General features: G+C 43.2%; 1 protein-coding gene across 1 annotated transcript in view; it reads right to left on the bottom strand.

Moving 5' to 3' along the window:
- The window catches only part of tbx19 (T-box transcription factor 19), a 98,786-nt gene that overhangs the window by 18,180 nt on the left and 65,410 nt on the right, over positions 1–15,196 (bottom strand). Inside the window, exon 4 of the mRNA XM_028799864.2 lies at positions 525–586. Coding sequence (XP_028655697.2) covers positions 525–586 — 62 coding nt within the window. The remainder of the gene's footprint in view (positions 1–524; positions 587–15,196) is intronic.

The raw sequence follows: 15,196 nt of genomic DNA on the forward strand, positions 1-15,196 counted from the left end.
ATAGAGTGAAGCCGTGAAAGTCGAAGCACGATATAGCGAGGGATTACTGTATATATATATATATATATATATATATATATATATATATATATATATATATATATATATATACTTATTTCTGTGCTTCTATGCTTTCTTTATTTTTCTATTGTCAACTTCAAATTTCATTTTCATTTCATCCACTTTAAATGAAACATTTTCATATGTCAAATACCATATTAATAGTACCCTTAACATTCATTATATTCATTACTGGAAAAATATATCACTGTGTAATCTGAGATATGTGATAAGAAAGAACAAAAAGGAAGACATTTTACAGAATTTCATTGAATTAAATTCAGCTTTCAAAAATCCCCATTCACTTACAATTCTCTACATATGGGATTTTTAGAATTTTATTTCCAATACTTATTTCTAAGTTCAATTGAAACCGATGAGTTCATTCATGAATAACCCTCAACTTTGGCACCCAGTATACCTTTTCCAGTCATTTTTGAATATGTATGTGACAAATTACTCACCTTTCTTTTGCATCCAGGAATGCTTTTGCAAAAGGATTATACTTGATCTTCAGGGCTGTAATCTTTAGAAGAAAAGATTAGTATTAATGTTTATGTTATTGTTCGACTCACTTATACTTCAATGTGTCCATGTCAAAAAATTTTTCATAAGACTAGTGAAAACTATAAAATCTAAAATGTGCACCATGTGCACCATAATTTAACAGGCTAATGAGATCTAACAGATACTGCCAAGGACAGGAAGGTATGATAGAAGGCTACAGTCAAGTTACTGGTATATGGATGTCCAAATTCCTGAGCAGATAAATAGGCAAGCCACAGAATGATGGTGTCTAAGATAATAAGATAAAGGTGGCTAGTTAAGGAAAAGGAACGCTGAGCTGCTTCTTGGAGGTGAGACCTGCCTTTCCTATACTAACTGAAACCAAGGAGAAATCAGGACAAATATAAGGAATAAGACTGAATTCAGCTATTATTTTGAAATCTGCTTTATAACTAAACTTGGGATATAGGTTAAAAGTAGATGTGACATAATTTTTTTCACAATTTTTTTTCACACAGAAAATCATAAAGCTTTGGAGCAAGTCAGCTAGCAATGTGACTTAATGTAATATAATACCATGGGACGTTTAAATCTCAGTTCATCATCATTTTGGAAACAGGAACTGAAAAACTATGCTGTGATTAGTGGTTTGTGTTCAGCAAAAGGTGATTATTATAAATGAAAAATAAAATAAAGACAAAACTATTAATAAAAAACACAATATAATAACTGTCTCTTATAACTACAGGAATCCTTTAATACTAATAAATAACACAAAGGAACTGGTTTCCCTCAAAAAAACAATATTAAAAAAAAACAATTTTTTATTACAATGAACTAGGAAGATAAAGAGCAAAAATGGTAAATACATGTATATCACATGCAATATGCATTACACATTGAAAAAATAAACAAATTTATCACAAGTCATAGACCTTTTAACAGTACATACAAAAAGGTCAATTACACAATCATCAAGTGGCTTTCAATTAGAAGTCCAGTTATGTAAATACTAATTTGCCGACATGTTTTTTTGGAGCCACACGCCCTTCTTCAGGGCTTTTGAATAACACAGCTAAATAAACTACCAAAAAAGTTAAAATTGTTATACAGGTAATGACAACTGTTATAATTTACAAGTTTTTTTGAAAGTTGTATTTGTAAAAGTTAATTTATGTTCAATAATTTATATTAAAATTCTAAGTTTTTGTTTTTGTCTTATTTACAAAATTCACTAGAGTCAACATACCTGAACAGAATGGTCGTTGACAATGAAGTAATAAAAACCTCATACATTTACTGAGTTGGCTGTATCTCAACAGAAGTACAAGTAAACTTTACATGTAGCTTAATGGAAGTGCCCAGAGTCAGCAAACTGGTAAAAAACAGCCCGTTAATGTATATTTTTATTGTTTTTAATGTATGTTTATTTCATTTATTTTTATTATTTTTTTATATTTTTTCCTGAATTCACAGTGGAAAAAAAATTATGTTGTAAAAATAATTTAGTGCCGGAATGTTTTAAAATATTTTTCTTCCCTTCCTTTCATTCCCCCTCTCTGTAAAAGTATATAGTTCAAGGATCATATTTTTGTATTTTCTGCATTTGACATGTCACATGCTGTTTCTGTGTTTGTTTTGGGCCCTCCATTCTCTCTTTTGCCTGCTCTTTCTGTCTGCTTATGGACTGCTTGCTGGTCTTGTGTAGTGGCTATTCAAGTCTTGGTTACCCCTAAACCTTGACACTACACGCTAGTTTTTCCTGTGGTTGCCTCAATATGGATAGGGCCCAACCACCAAACAATGATTCAAGCTCACAGGCCTCCTATCCCCAAAATCCCTACCTGATTTTTGTGGTCATATCTGTCAGAACACAATATAGTCAATTTTTCTGATTTTTCATAACTTTATCAGCCTGCATGTGGCAGATTTCTGCATATAAACTTTCTCTCACTGAGATAGCTTAAACGGGTAACATTGTTAGTTGAAAATGACAAAGCTCTGTATAGGATTTTTTTAATACAACATTAATAGTGGCAATAGTAAAAGTGCATTGTCTTGGAGTAGGGTACAATGTCTGCTGTACAGATTTAGGGTAAAAACAATAAAACATAAAATTGACATATAGAATCATCAGAAATTACCCTATCACCTGTGTCTGGGAAAAGAAAAAAAAAAAGGTTAAAAAGTTGTAATAATTAGAGAGCACATAATGCAAGACAGCAAACTTAAACACTTTAACACTTTAGTGCCTTGAGCATAGGAAAAGCACTATATAAATAAAATATTATTATTATTAACACCATATTTGCAAAGGGCAACATGTTGGGTCAAACACAAAAAATTAAGTTTAAAAAGTTAATTTGTTCAGTAAAACTGGCAGGTCTACAAGGTATGCAGTCATTCAAAATATTTGCTGCTTCTCTCAACCCCAAATTTAACATGTGCCCCATGAGTAAATGTTATTGTGGAACTGTAGAAAAGTTAATTGTGTACTGGAAAGTTATACTTTGCTTTAAATGAAGTAAATAAAAACAAAACCAACCACATGGCACAAAATGTTAACTGTGATTTGGTGTTTGAGAAAGAAATTATGCTCCTGGGTACTGAAAAATTATTGCTAGAAGAAGATAAATAATGAGATGCTGCGCACACAGGTCTCTTTTTAAAATTGCTGAATTCTCATAATATTGGTGTATTTTTGTTAAAAAATGACATGTATGAATTATTTTACAATATGTGTAATTACAAGACGCAGCTCAATACTCAACAACTGTCTCAGAAATATTAGGTTTGTTTTTTAAGTTTCTATTTTCTGGTGATACCCCAGGCCCCACAATTTTACGTGACAAATGCATATATACCATGTTTGTAAAAATAACCTTGACTTGAAAATACCAAAATTATCCTTTAATCCAGCTAGATTGATTTATTTGCATGCAAAAGTGCAGTTTGTTGAGCACAAATAATAAAAAAATGAGCATCTTATAAAATTGTTCTTATTCAGTATCTGGTTTGTTTTTCTCTTGCATTTTAACAGAAATTAAAGTTAAACAAATATCTAAATATATTAAGTCTGCAGTTTTATCTGACTCTTTAAGCATACCATAATCACTAAAACTAAAATTAAAGCTAAAATTAAAAGTAAATATGCATATATATATATAAAATAAAAATGTTTTTGTGAATTAAAAACTGAACTAAAACTTAAAATATATTAGAAACAAAAACTAAAACTGAACTGAATTTTCAAGTAAGATCAGAAATAATATATAAATTAAAACTATTATAAAATGCAAAACTATAAAAACCTTGGTTCAGCAACATATTTCATATGTTCCTATGTTGTTATGCTAATAGTTAGAAGTCCCTCTTCCCCCCAGCAAAGAAATATTGCATTTGAGATTAATTTGAAATTATGTACAGTAGAAAACACGAGGGTGAAAACAGTGTGGAGTAAGAGAGGGCAGGTCTGTTACACAGTTACAGAAAACTCCCTCTAAAAAGTTTCTCTGCTTCACTCTGTTAGGACTGCACACCCATTTTGTAGGAATTAGGGCTTACGATACAGGGATACTTTGGTGTACATTAAAAAAAAATATTAGATCTCCCAGGACTTTCAGAGAACATTTCTGACCCTGGAAGTGATTTCAGTGATTGACTACTCCATGTGAACTCATCTGAGCTTGGAGGGGGCATTCTGAGGTAAAGGCTTCATTTACAGGTGTTAGGTTTCAGCAAGGGATTCTCCAATGGCCTAAATTCATATTCCTTTTTTATGTCTTTTTTATTCATTTCAGTATCTGGTTATTTCCTCAAACCTTTATGGGTGGTTGAGGAAACAAATAGTCCCTTGCAGTTCATTGCATGCAGTGGTGTTGGTAAGTTTGTAAGATTTTTTTGCTGTTGATTTCTTATTTTGGATTCATTGGATTTTGAACTCTTGCTCTATTTTTTTACCTCTCTTTGAATTTGTGTTTTTGGGACTTGTTTGTTACTGGATTGCCACCTTCAGGCAACTAACTCCTTCTGGGCCTTTTGTGCTTCTCTGAGCTTTAACTGTTACAGAGCATTTTTGGAAAAGAAATATTTTTATTTATAAGTATTCTTTAACCCAAGCTGAAGATTAATGAATCCTTCCACTTGTGGAGCTTTTTTTTTTTTTTAGTTTTTTGGGACTTTGTACTTAGGAACTCCCAAGTTCATGACAGCAGGGAAGTAGCACAGTCAGAAGTAATGTGGTTTTGGGTAAACCAGCAGACCTTTTGAACTGCTACCTGAATCTGGATAACTAAGCTTAACAGGGCAGTAAGGGTTTGATTCGTTTATGGTTTCTTTGTTTTTAAATTTTTGTGGTGAAATATTTGTGAACATCAACAAAACATTTTTTTTAGTTAAACACCCCCACACCCATGTACATACTTTAACCAAGCCCTGTGTGAAAAGGCAAATATAAAAAGAAGTAAAGAAAAAAGAACCAAGATATGTATGATGGGATAGTATGTGGTTTGAAGGTCCCTATGTCGTTAGGTCCCTTGGCCAACCCAGTTACATATAGTGGAACTGGATGATATGTTGTTTGCAATTCATTGAATCTGAAAAAACATTGATATAAAAAGTAATTCCCGAGACAACAACAGACAAACACTTAAAAGAGATTTCCAATGAGAGACCAGTGCCAGCATAACCGCAAAGGTGCAGAGAGAGAAAAAAGTCCAGGAGAAGAAAGATATGAAATGAGAAAAGAATAACTATAAAGGGGGTCAAGGAAAAAGAGTTTTAGATGATGCACCAGTAGGAAGAGCTAGGAAAAGAAGAGAAAAAGTGGAAATAGGTGATAATGGCCAGGCACACACCATAAAGCTTTCAGAGTATTAGCTAAAGACCATGTACATACCTAAACTAGGTATGTTGATTATTAAGGTTTTTATAAGAAAGAGAGATATTTTTAAAATAGTGTTCCAAGACAAAGTGTCTGAAACTAGGACCTCACACTTTTATACTGAGTATAATGGTAAAGGCCTGACAGTAGCTTCATACAAGGCAAGTAACAGAAGAATGTGACATGTTTTGAATTAGGAGACAGGGATCAAGAAAAGTCAAAAAGAGGGTGGGATGGAAAAGGAGAAGACAGTGGGGCACCACATGTCAAAGCACAGAGAAATAAAAAAACACATGAAAACAAAAATGAAGAAGTCCAGAGATTCTAATTCTACCTGATTAGCTTTTGTCTCACTAGCACTAGTTTTAAGTTTGAAGAAGAGACTTCATTCCAAAGATTGGACACACTACTGAACATTCTGAAGAAGTGTGATGTTATTCTAAGGTCACAAACCACATTACTTATAATAGAGGTTGTTGCTAAAACAATATGGCATTGTCCATGCAACTAAATCACAAAATAGCAATGTGCATAGAAAAAAAGTAAAGAAAATAGTGATGCTACAAATACTATAACAAACAAATTCTTGACAATAGGTATGTTTTGATTAATAAAAGTATTTTTGATAAACAGCTCCTTCTTAATAAATATAACATACATCTGTACAAACTAACTTGATGGACAACTAATTAAATGGTGCAAACACAGGATTTGGCCACACTACAGAATGTTCCTAATTACAGTTTAATATTTGAAAGCAGCAGATACAACCTTTCAATTCAACCTGTTATTAACTGACAAAACCAATATCTGGTTACTTCATTGAACCCTTTTAAGGCCATGAGTGTCTTAAACATGAGGCTTGTTTTTTGTACTGCAATGTGGGTGCTTGCATTATTTGTCTAGAAAGTGGCTTTGCCTGTAAGGGTCTTTTGGGTCTTGCAAAAAGGTTGCTGGTACAGTACAAGCAATCTCTGTACAGTGGTGTCTTTCATACTGCACATCCATACAAAAAATTAACATCTGGAATCAGTGATGCAGAGAGGTAGTTATAGGCTAATCAATGCGTTTGACAAGCACTGCCTTTTCTTGACAAATCATTTCCTCTGAAGAGTATACCATTTTTAACTTTGTTTTTTTTAAACGATACTAGCCAACCCGCGGCGTAACATACGCCGCATAATTATGTATTGATGGGTGAACACTTGCTGAACGACACAGTTGTCCAAATGGGGTGGGTTTGTGGATACCACTGTGAGTGAATGAAAAGATGGACCTCTGGAGAGAGCAACATACCATTGTCCGTGACTGAAAGCGGGATCGTCTGTGACGATGGAGGCCACGCTGGTGAAAGTTACTTCGTCGGTAGGGATAAGTTTCAGCACTTGTTCATTAAGGTGTAGCGAGTCTTCGTTGTTGACGCTTAATATAGCTTGCGTACTGAGTTGTTCCGGAGTCACAGTTGAGAAACACTTTTTTAATGTCTTTTAAGCACAGGGAAAAAAATTAACATGTGAAACATCCGTAATGGAATAAGCCACCAAGAAAAGTAACATTGCAACAATGCACGCTACGATCCGATCGCTGTAAACAGAAGTGAAAACAAAATCGAGGCCGGTGCATTCTTTAACTGCCTTGTGGCGCAGTGGTAGTGCTGCTGTTTTGCAGTAAGGAGACTGTGGAAGATTTTGGGTTCGCTTCCCAGTTTCTCCCTGTGTGGATAGCGCTTTGAATACTAAAAACACCAGTATATCAATGTAATGAAGTATTATTATTCTTATGCGTCCAGCGCTCTCTCTCTCGCACACCTGTATGCATGTGTGTGTCGCTCGCTCTCTCTCGGTCGCTGCACGTGTTCCTGCAGGCATACCAGTAAGTGAATGAAAAGATGGAACTCTGGTGAGAGCAACATACAACTGTCCGCGACTGAAAACTGGTTTTGGCAGATACATGCACATCTTTTTGAAAGTTTGGCCCTGTGCCTTATCAATTGTCATTGCAAAGGCAAATCTAACAGGAAATTGTCTTCGTGTTAAAGTAAAAGGCAAATTATCCGCAACAAACAAACTGTTTTACACGCTGCATACCAACCCGCGGCGTAGTATACGGCGCATAATCATGTTTTTTAAGCAGAGTGAAAAAATGAACATTTGCAAAATCTGTAACGCCGCTTTCAGTAAGTACAATGCACACGCGTTTAATTTGTCAGCCACTTTTTGCAAGCAGTATTTTCTGGTTTGGGCTGCTTTTGCAGTGTTACCGCTTGTGCATATTAAATCTTGAAATCCTTCGAGTAAGTAATTAACTAACTAACACGCACCCAGCTTGTGAGAAAAAAATGTGCCCGTTCTTTCATCATTTTGTTGCAGCCTATCAAAGACTTGCTGATCATGTTTTCTAGACTGAATATACAGTGGAACCTCGGTTCACAACCATAATTCGTTCCAAACCTCTGGTCGTAAACCGATTTGGTCGTGAACCGAAGCAATTTCCCCCATAGGATTGCATGTAAATACAATTAATCCATTCCAGACCATACGAACTGTATGTAAATATATTTTTTTAAAGATTTTTAAGCACAGATATAGTTAATTATTACACCATAGAATGCACAGTGTAATAATAAAAACATTGAATAACACTGACATAAACACCCAGGCTCCCTCCTCAGCTGCATGGCATGTGCAGTGCATGCGCAGGCTCTCTCTCTCAGCAGCATGCGAGCCTCCCCAGCCCCCCACCCTCTCTCTCTCTCAGCAGCACGCGAGCCCCCTCCCCCTCTCTCAGCAGCATGCGAGCCTCCCCAGCCCCCCCTTTCTCTCTCTCTCAGCAGCACACAAGCCTCCCCAGAACCCCCCCCTCTCTCTCTCAGCAGCACGTGAGCCCCCTCCCCCTCTCTCAGCAGCACGTGAGCCTCCCCAGCCCCCCCTCTCTCTCAGCAGCACGCGAGCCTCCCCACCCCCTCTCTCTCTCTCTCTCAGCAGCACACGAGCCTTCCCAGCCCCCCTCTTAGCAGCACGCGAGCCTCCCCACCCCCCCTCTCTCTCTTTCTCTCAGCAGCACGTGAGCCTTCCCAGCCCCCCCCTCTCTGAGCAGCATGCGAGCCTCCCCACCCCCCCTCTCTCTCTCTCAGCAGCACGTGAGCCCCCTCCCCCTCTCTCAGCAGCACGTGAGCCTCCCCAGCCCCCCCTCTCTCTCAGCAGCACGCGAGCCTCCCCCCCCCCTCTCTCTCTCTCTCTCAGCAGCACACGAGCCTTCCCAGCCCCCCCCTCTTAGCAGCACGCGAGCCTCCCCACCCCCCCTCTCTCTCTTTCTCTCAGCAGCACGTGAGCCTTCCCAGCCCCCCCTCTCTGAGCAGCACGCGAGCCTCCCCACCCCCCCTCTCTCTCTCTCAGCAGCACGCGAGCCCCCTCCCCCTCTCTCCGCAGCACGTGAGCCTCCCCACCCCCCCTCTCTCTCTCAGCAGCACGCGAGCCCCCTCCCCCTCTCTCAGCAGCACGTGAGCCTCCCCAGCCCCCCCTCTCTCTCTCTCAGCAGCACGCGAGCCCCCTCCCCCTCTCTCAGCAGCACGTGAGCCTCCCCAGCCCCCCTCTCTCTCTCTCAGCAGCACGCGAGCCCCCTCCCCCTCTCTCAGCAGCACATGAGCCTCCCCAGCCCCCCCCCTCTCTCTCTCAGCAGCACACAAGCCTCCCCAGCACCCCCCTCTCTCTCTCTCAGCAGCACGCGAGCCCCCTCCCCCTCTCTCAGCAGCACTCGAGCCTCCCCAGCCCCCCCTCTCTCTTTCTCAGCAGCACGCGAGCCCCCTCCCCCTATGTCTCTCAGAAGCACTCGAGCCCTCTCTCTCTCTCTCAGCAGCACGCGAGCCCCCACCCCCTCTGTCTCTCTGCTTCGGGGTATTTCTCCCCTGTGTAGTGTGTGAGCGAGTGAGGAGAGAGAGAGAGCAAGCCAGTACGTTACAGTGAGCGAGAGTAGGCTCGAAGGCAATGTGTTCCTGTGGTATAGCGGGTCCATAGCTCCCCTTCAAAAGGCCATTTTTAATCAGGCGACTGACAGTAGTGGAGTCAGGAACAGAGAAGGTCAGCTGCAGAGAAAGCGTCTCGACTGTTGCAGGGCCTGAAGCAGGTGAGACGCTAATGAAAAAGAGGCACAGGGCTTATTGGTTTTTAAACACTGCTTCCTTCATTGTGTTTTAACTTCAGTTTTAAAGGATTGCGCGGCTCTCTCTTGCGCTGCCTGTGTGTGCCTCTGTCTCTCTCTGGCGTTGCCTCTGTGTGTGTGTGTGTGTGTGTGTGTGTGTGTGTGTGTGTGCGCGCCCCTCTGTCTCTCTGGTGCTGCCTGTGTGTGCGTGGCTCTCTCTATCGCGCTGCCTGTGTGTGAACCAAGGTTCCACTGAGGTTGACTAATGAAAAGTCAACGTGGCTCAGAGCTGCAAGTGTACTGTGGCACAGACAAACAGAAATGACGGCATGTTTCCCTTGGCGTCGTGTCCGAGTTGGTGGGCGTGGCTCCTTCCTGCGTGCGCCATTGGCATCTTACTTGTCGGCGGTTTAGTGAATCCACGCCCCTTCCGGCATGCTTTCCATGGTCGGCTACTTGTCTTCTGGGTTAGTGAATTATATATATAGATTTTGGAAATTCTTCTGACATAACATAATTAGCAAATTTGAAGGACATAAGTTGCGGTGGGTTGGCACCCTGCCCAGGATTGTTTCCTGCCTTGTGCCCTGTGTTGGCTGGGATTGGCTCCAGCGGACCCCCGTGACCCTGTGTTCGGATTCAGCGGGTTGGAAAATGGATGGATGGATGGAAGGACATAAGACAGAATGTCAAGTTGTGATGCCCACAGCAAGCACAGTGTATAATTGTACAGACAAATTTAGGACATTTAAAATAGAAGAGGCTGCATTTACCAATAATGTGATGAGATGCAAGAATATTTGTTCAAATATAAATATGTTTAGTTGTGGCTCAATCACATTTAGAGAGGCCGTGCTCAAATGTGAGAGGGCAATTCAAACATGAGAGGTGGATCAATTTTGTTCAGTTTAGAGATGTTGAGCTGAAATATGAGTGAGAGCTCAATTAAAAGAGTTGCGTTCAAACACTTGGGGTGCCTGGTTTAGATATGGCACACTCAAACATGAAAGGAAAATCATTTGGGAAAGGTGATACTCAAATAAATGAGGGTAGATTTCATTTATAGATCTATGTTCAAAGTATAAGAGATCTCATTTGAATTACAGAGAGACTCAAAAATGGATGTCAGTTTCCTATTTACTATATTACTCAATTTAACATTAGGGAAGTTATTCTTGTGCAAAAGGCATGATAGAAAGTTTAAAATGAATAAAATTACAAGTCACACATTACAGTCAAGCTGTTTTGGCCTACTAATGCTCTTTAAGTATATGTGAAATAAATGAGAACCCTTTTAATTCAAGCAGTTCAGTGAGGTACTGGATAAAAGAGTGATTTAGTTTTGACTTTGGGACATTATAATTCAAGAATGTACAGCATCTGCCTTTATGTTCTGTAAGTGTTAATCAATCTATTGGTGAATATTATAATGTGCCTTTCATACTAGTAAGTAGAAATCAAGAAGACCACTCTAAAGAAAATTAAACCAGGGCACACCTGGAGGAGCCGCAGAAATGAGAAAAGTAAATGAAAGTGGAAATCAAAGGTCCAACATGCATTGATCAAATTTACACAACAGACAATCCCTGTACAGTGGTGTCTTTCATACTGCACATCTGCACATTGACGTATGGAACAGGAGACAAAGAGAGGTGGTTGTATTGAGTCGCCTAGTAGCTGTACACAGATAAGGTGCCAATGGAGCTACACCATTCCCTTTTATAAGGCATAACATCACACTGCAAGGCCAGGCTACATAGACAAGCAACCCCATAACTGAAAATGTCAAAACAGCAGGATCAACTAAAAAAATGAAAGGCAGCATATTTATTTACTGTGCTGCCTGGAGGTTACTCAGGAGGAGGAGGAGGTTAGGAGCATGTGCTGATACAGCGTCTTGCCGCACCCACCACATGACAAACCACCTAAGGATCCCAGATTAGGACCCAAGTGCAGCCATGCAATGGGTGACACCTCAGGACCACACTAGTTCAGATGGAATGGAAGTGTTAGTTTTTTTTTTTTTTATGGTGGATGGAGTTCCAATTCTGCCACCAACCCCTGTGGCACCCGGATGGGGCTCATGCCCAGCCGGAACGCCCCGGAAGATAGGAGGAGGGCTCATTCCTCCTCCAGACCTCGAGGGGGCATCCACCCTGGTTGTATTGGGGGCCACGGGTACAGGGCTTGGTCCCCTGCCTGAAGGACCCTGGACCCCAGTACTTCCGCCACACCAGGAAGTGCTAGGGGGAAGAAGAGAGGGAACACCCGGAGTGCTTCCGGGAGGACAGCCGGCACTTCAGCCACACTGGGGCGTGTCCGCAGGATTGCCGGTGCACACCTGGAACACATCCGGGTACAAATAAAAGGGGCCGCCTCCCTTCATTCGAGGCTGGAGTCGGGTGGAAGCAGGACAAGGTGCAAGAAAGAGGGAAGGAGGCGGTCTGAAGAGGCAGAGTGGTTAGCCTGGACTTTGGGGAAGATTGGGGTTTGTGGCACAATAATTGTAAATATTAGTATAAATAAACGTATGGTGGTGATTAAAACATGTCTGCTTGTCTGTGTCCGGGTCAAGTTCCACACTGGCGTAGTCGGCAGGATGCTCCGCCTAATACAAGGTGGGGACCTGTGTTTAAAAATGTTGTGGATGGCCTGGCGCAGCAGGGGAGCCCACCCATGTGCCGCGGGAGCGGCGTGCCTACAACCCTGCAGAAAAATCTTGCTCCACGGATCGTCAGCGGACCGCGGTCACGAGGTTCTCTCCTGGTGCGGTGAAAAATCGACGGGCCTTACTTGGGTGCAGCGGGCTCCAGTGCGCATGCCGTTACAGAAGGCACCCGGGACGGCGCGGTGTCGAGAGAGGCCATGCCGGGGATGCTTCTCCGGACAGACAGGACCCGTGAGGTGTCCCGTGAGTGCCCTGCTTGTCGGCAACTGGCCCTCTGGGGCCGTGTGTGTTCTATGTTTAGCAGGCAGGGGCTGCCCGAATCCTTGTCGGTGGCAGACTCGCTCTGGTCTGCGGGGCTTCCAAGAAGCGGCAGCAGCAGAGGCTGTGGAGAGGGAGACGCTGCAACTCAAAGTGCCAGCTTGTTACTGCACTAGGAGGCGAAGAGCCAAAATGGCTGCGGACCGGATGTCCCTCCCCGTGACAGGCACGGGATTGGTCGGTGTGTCTTGTGTACCCGCCAATGACTGTATAGGGGTGGGACCAAGGAATGCCAGTCTCGTGCCGGGGGGAGACCCGATTGGGCCGGAGGAGGAGGCCCACAGGAAGCAGTCAAAGCAAGGGGCTGACAGACAGGTAGGCTCTGCGTGGGCTGACTTCCTGTCTTTGCCAGTAGTGCTGCGTGTCTTGAAGGAGTTCCTTCAGGCTGCAGCGCCGCTGTTACAGATACTCGGTGCGCTCCGTGCAGACCTGCAGGAGCTGGAGGTGAAGGCGGGCACGTCATCACAGACGCTGCATGCTGTGGTAGAAAGGACGCGTCGCTGGATCCTTTGGCTGGTGTCGTACGGCGGGGAAGGTAGGTAAAGCCGACCCCGTACAGCATAAAGGAGAGCCCACCGAAATTGGCCATGATCCGAATGAGCGGTATCAAGTAGGGGGATCTCTGACAGCGGATGCGGCGGTGCAGGCTGTTCGCGAGGTGAGGGGAGCAACATCGAGAGGGCAGGCAGGACAGGGGCTGATGAGTGCCCTGGGTCCTAGCGCCCGACGCCCCTAGCCTGCGACAGTCTCCCGTTGTTCTGTATGGACGCAGACGGGCTTGGATCTGCTTTTCCCATGCACAGACCCAGACCGTTGGGGCGTCCAAGAGTGATAGGAGGAATCGAGGGGTGAATGCCGGTTCCTCCGATAGGAAGGGACGTGCAGCTGGGTGCACACGTCCAGAGATGGGCCGATCCCCAAAGTCAGCGGAGAAGGAAAGAATGCAGGCAGTCTGGTCAGTATCGTCATCAGGAGGGACACAGAACCCGCGGAGGGGGTGCCGAACAGGCAAGTTCCAGGGTCCCAGTCAGAGGGGGGAGCGCTGCCAGTACGTGGCACAGAGGGACGCCAGGGAAGGGTGTCCAGGCAGCGGCTCTGCCCCCTTGTTTCTGTGTGTTGCAGGACCGGACCCGGGACGAGCAGTAGGACCTGCTTCGTGGGAAGCCAGCCCTCATCCGACGGACCGTCTGGCAGGAGGACACTTTGCTGGCGATGGGGCAACCCCACAACCGACGGAGGCTACAAAGGCGCGAGCAGCGCAGAACAGAGGGGCGCGAAGACCTCGGAGAGGGTGCCGAAGAAGAGAGTTCCAAGATGCCGGATTGAACCCTGGACAAATAGTAGGACCCACTTCGGGGTTGAACTGCCCTCACGGGTTGTGTCGCTCAGACCGACGTGTCTTCGCTGGCGATGGGGCACTGTGGCACCCGGAGGGGGCTCATGCCCGGCCTGGATGCCCAGGAAGACAGGAGGAGGGCTCATTCCTCCTCCAGACCGCGAGGGGGTGTCCGCCCTAGTTGTATTGTGGGCCATAGGTACAGGGCTTGGAAGCCCAACCCTGTAGGGGCCCGTGGTCACTGCCAGGGGGCGTCCCCCTGCCTGAAGGACCCTGGACCTCAGTACTTCCGCCACACCAGGAAGTGCTGGGGGGAAGAAGAGAGGGAACACCCGAAGTGCTTCCGGGAGGACAGCCAGCACTTCCGCCACACTGGGGCGTGTCCGCAGAATTGCCGGTGCACACCTGGAACACATCCGGGTACGGATAAAAGGGGCCGCCTCCCTTCATTCGAGGCTGGAGTCAAGTGGAAGCAGGACAAGGTGCAAGAAAGAGAGAAGGAGGCGGTCCAAAGAGGCAGAGTGTTTGGCCAGGACTTTGGGGAAGATTGGGGTTTGTGGCACAATAATTGTAAATACTAGTAATATAAATAAACATGTGGTGGTGATTAAAACATGTCTGCCTGTCTGTGTGTGGGTCAAGTTCCACACCCCCAAGATATCCCATGCAAATTAACGTCATACCCAGGACGGTCAGGCTTATGATTAAATTATGACTCACATACAAGTGTTTATTTTTAATTTTCTTTTGGCTCTGTACCTGAGTATCCTTCTGTTTCAGTACAAATAGTATAGTTGAAGAGCCGTGTTTTATATCTTCCAATTTACAATTGTTATTTCTTTAAAACTTTTTGAAGCTGACTCTGGTGTTCTTTGACAACTTTGTAGCCAATTAAATTATGTAAATTCAATACATTGCTTTATATCTTTGGATACAAAGTCATTTTGGTAGACATATTTGTCCCTCCCAATATACTTGAATTAAATTTGCTTTTAGCAGTATATTTATCATGATTGCTATTTTTTTTTTTGCTTTATCTGTTTCTCCTATGCTACACTAGGCTATGGATTAATATTATTATTGTTGTTGATATTGTGGAAATTTTATCGGAGTTGTAGCCTATAATTTTTGACCAACCCAAGACCCCCTATATAAACTGTTAAAAAAAATCAAAGGAACACTTTGAAAACACACCAGATCTCAATGGGAAAAAAATCATGCTGGATATCTACTGTATAGTGATATGGACTAGGTAATGTGTTAGGAATGAAAGGATGCCACATTGTTT

This window comes from Erpetoichthys calabaricus, chromosome 4 (genome assembly GCF_900747795.2).
Source record: "Erpetoichthys calabaricus chromosome 4, fErpCal1.3, whole genome shotgun sequence".
Lineage (NCBI taxonomy): Eukaryota > Metazoa > Chordata > Cladistia > Polypteriformes > Polypteridae > Erpetoichthys > Erpetoichthys calabaricus.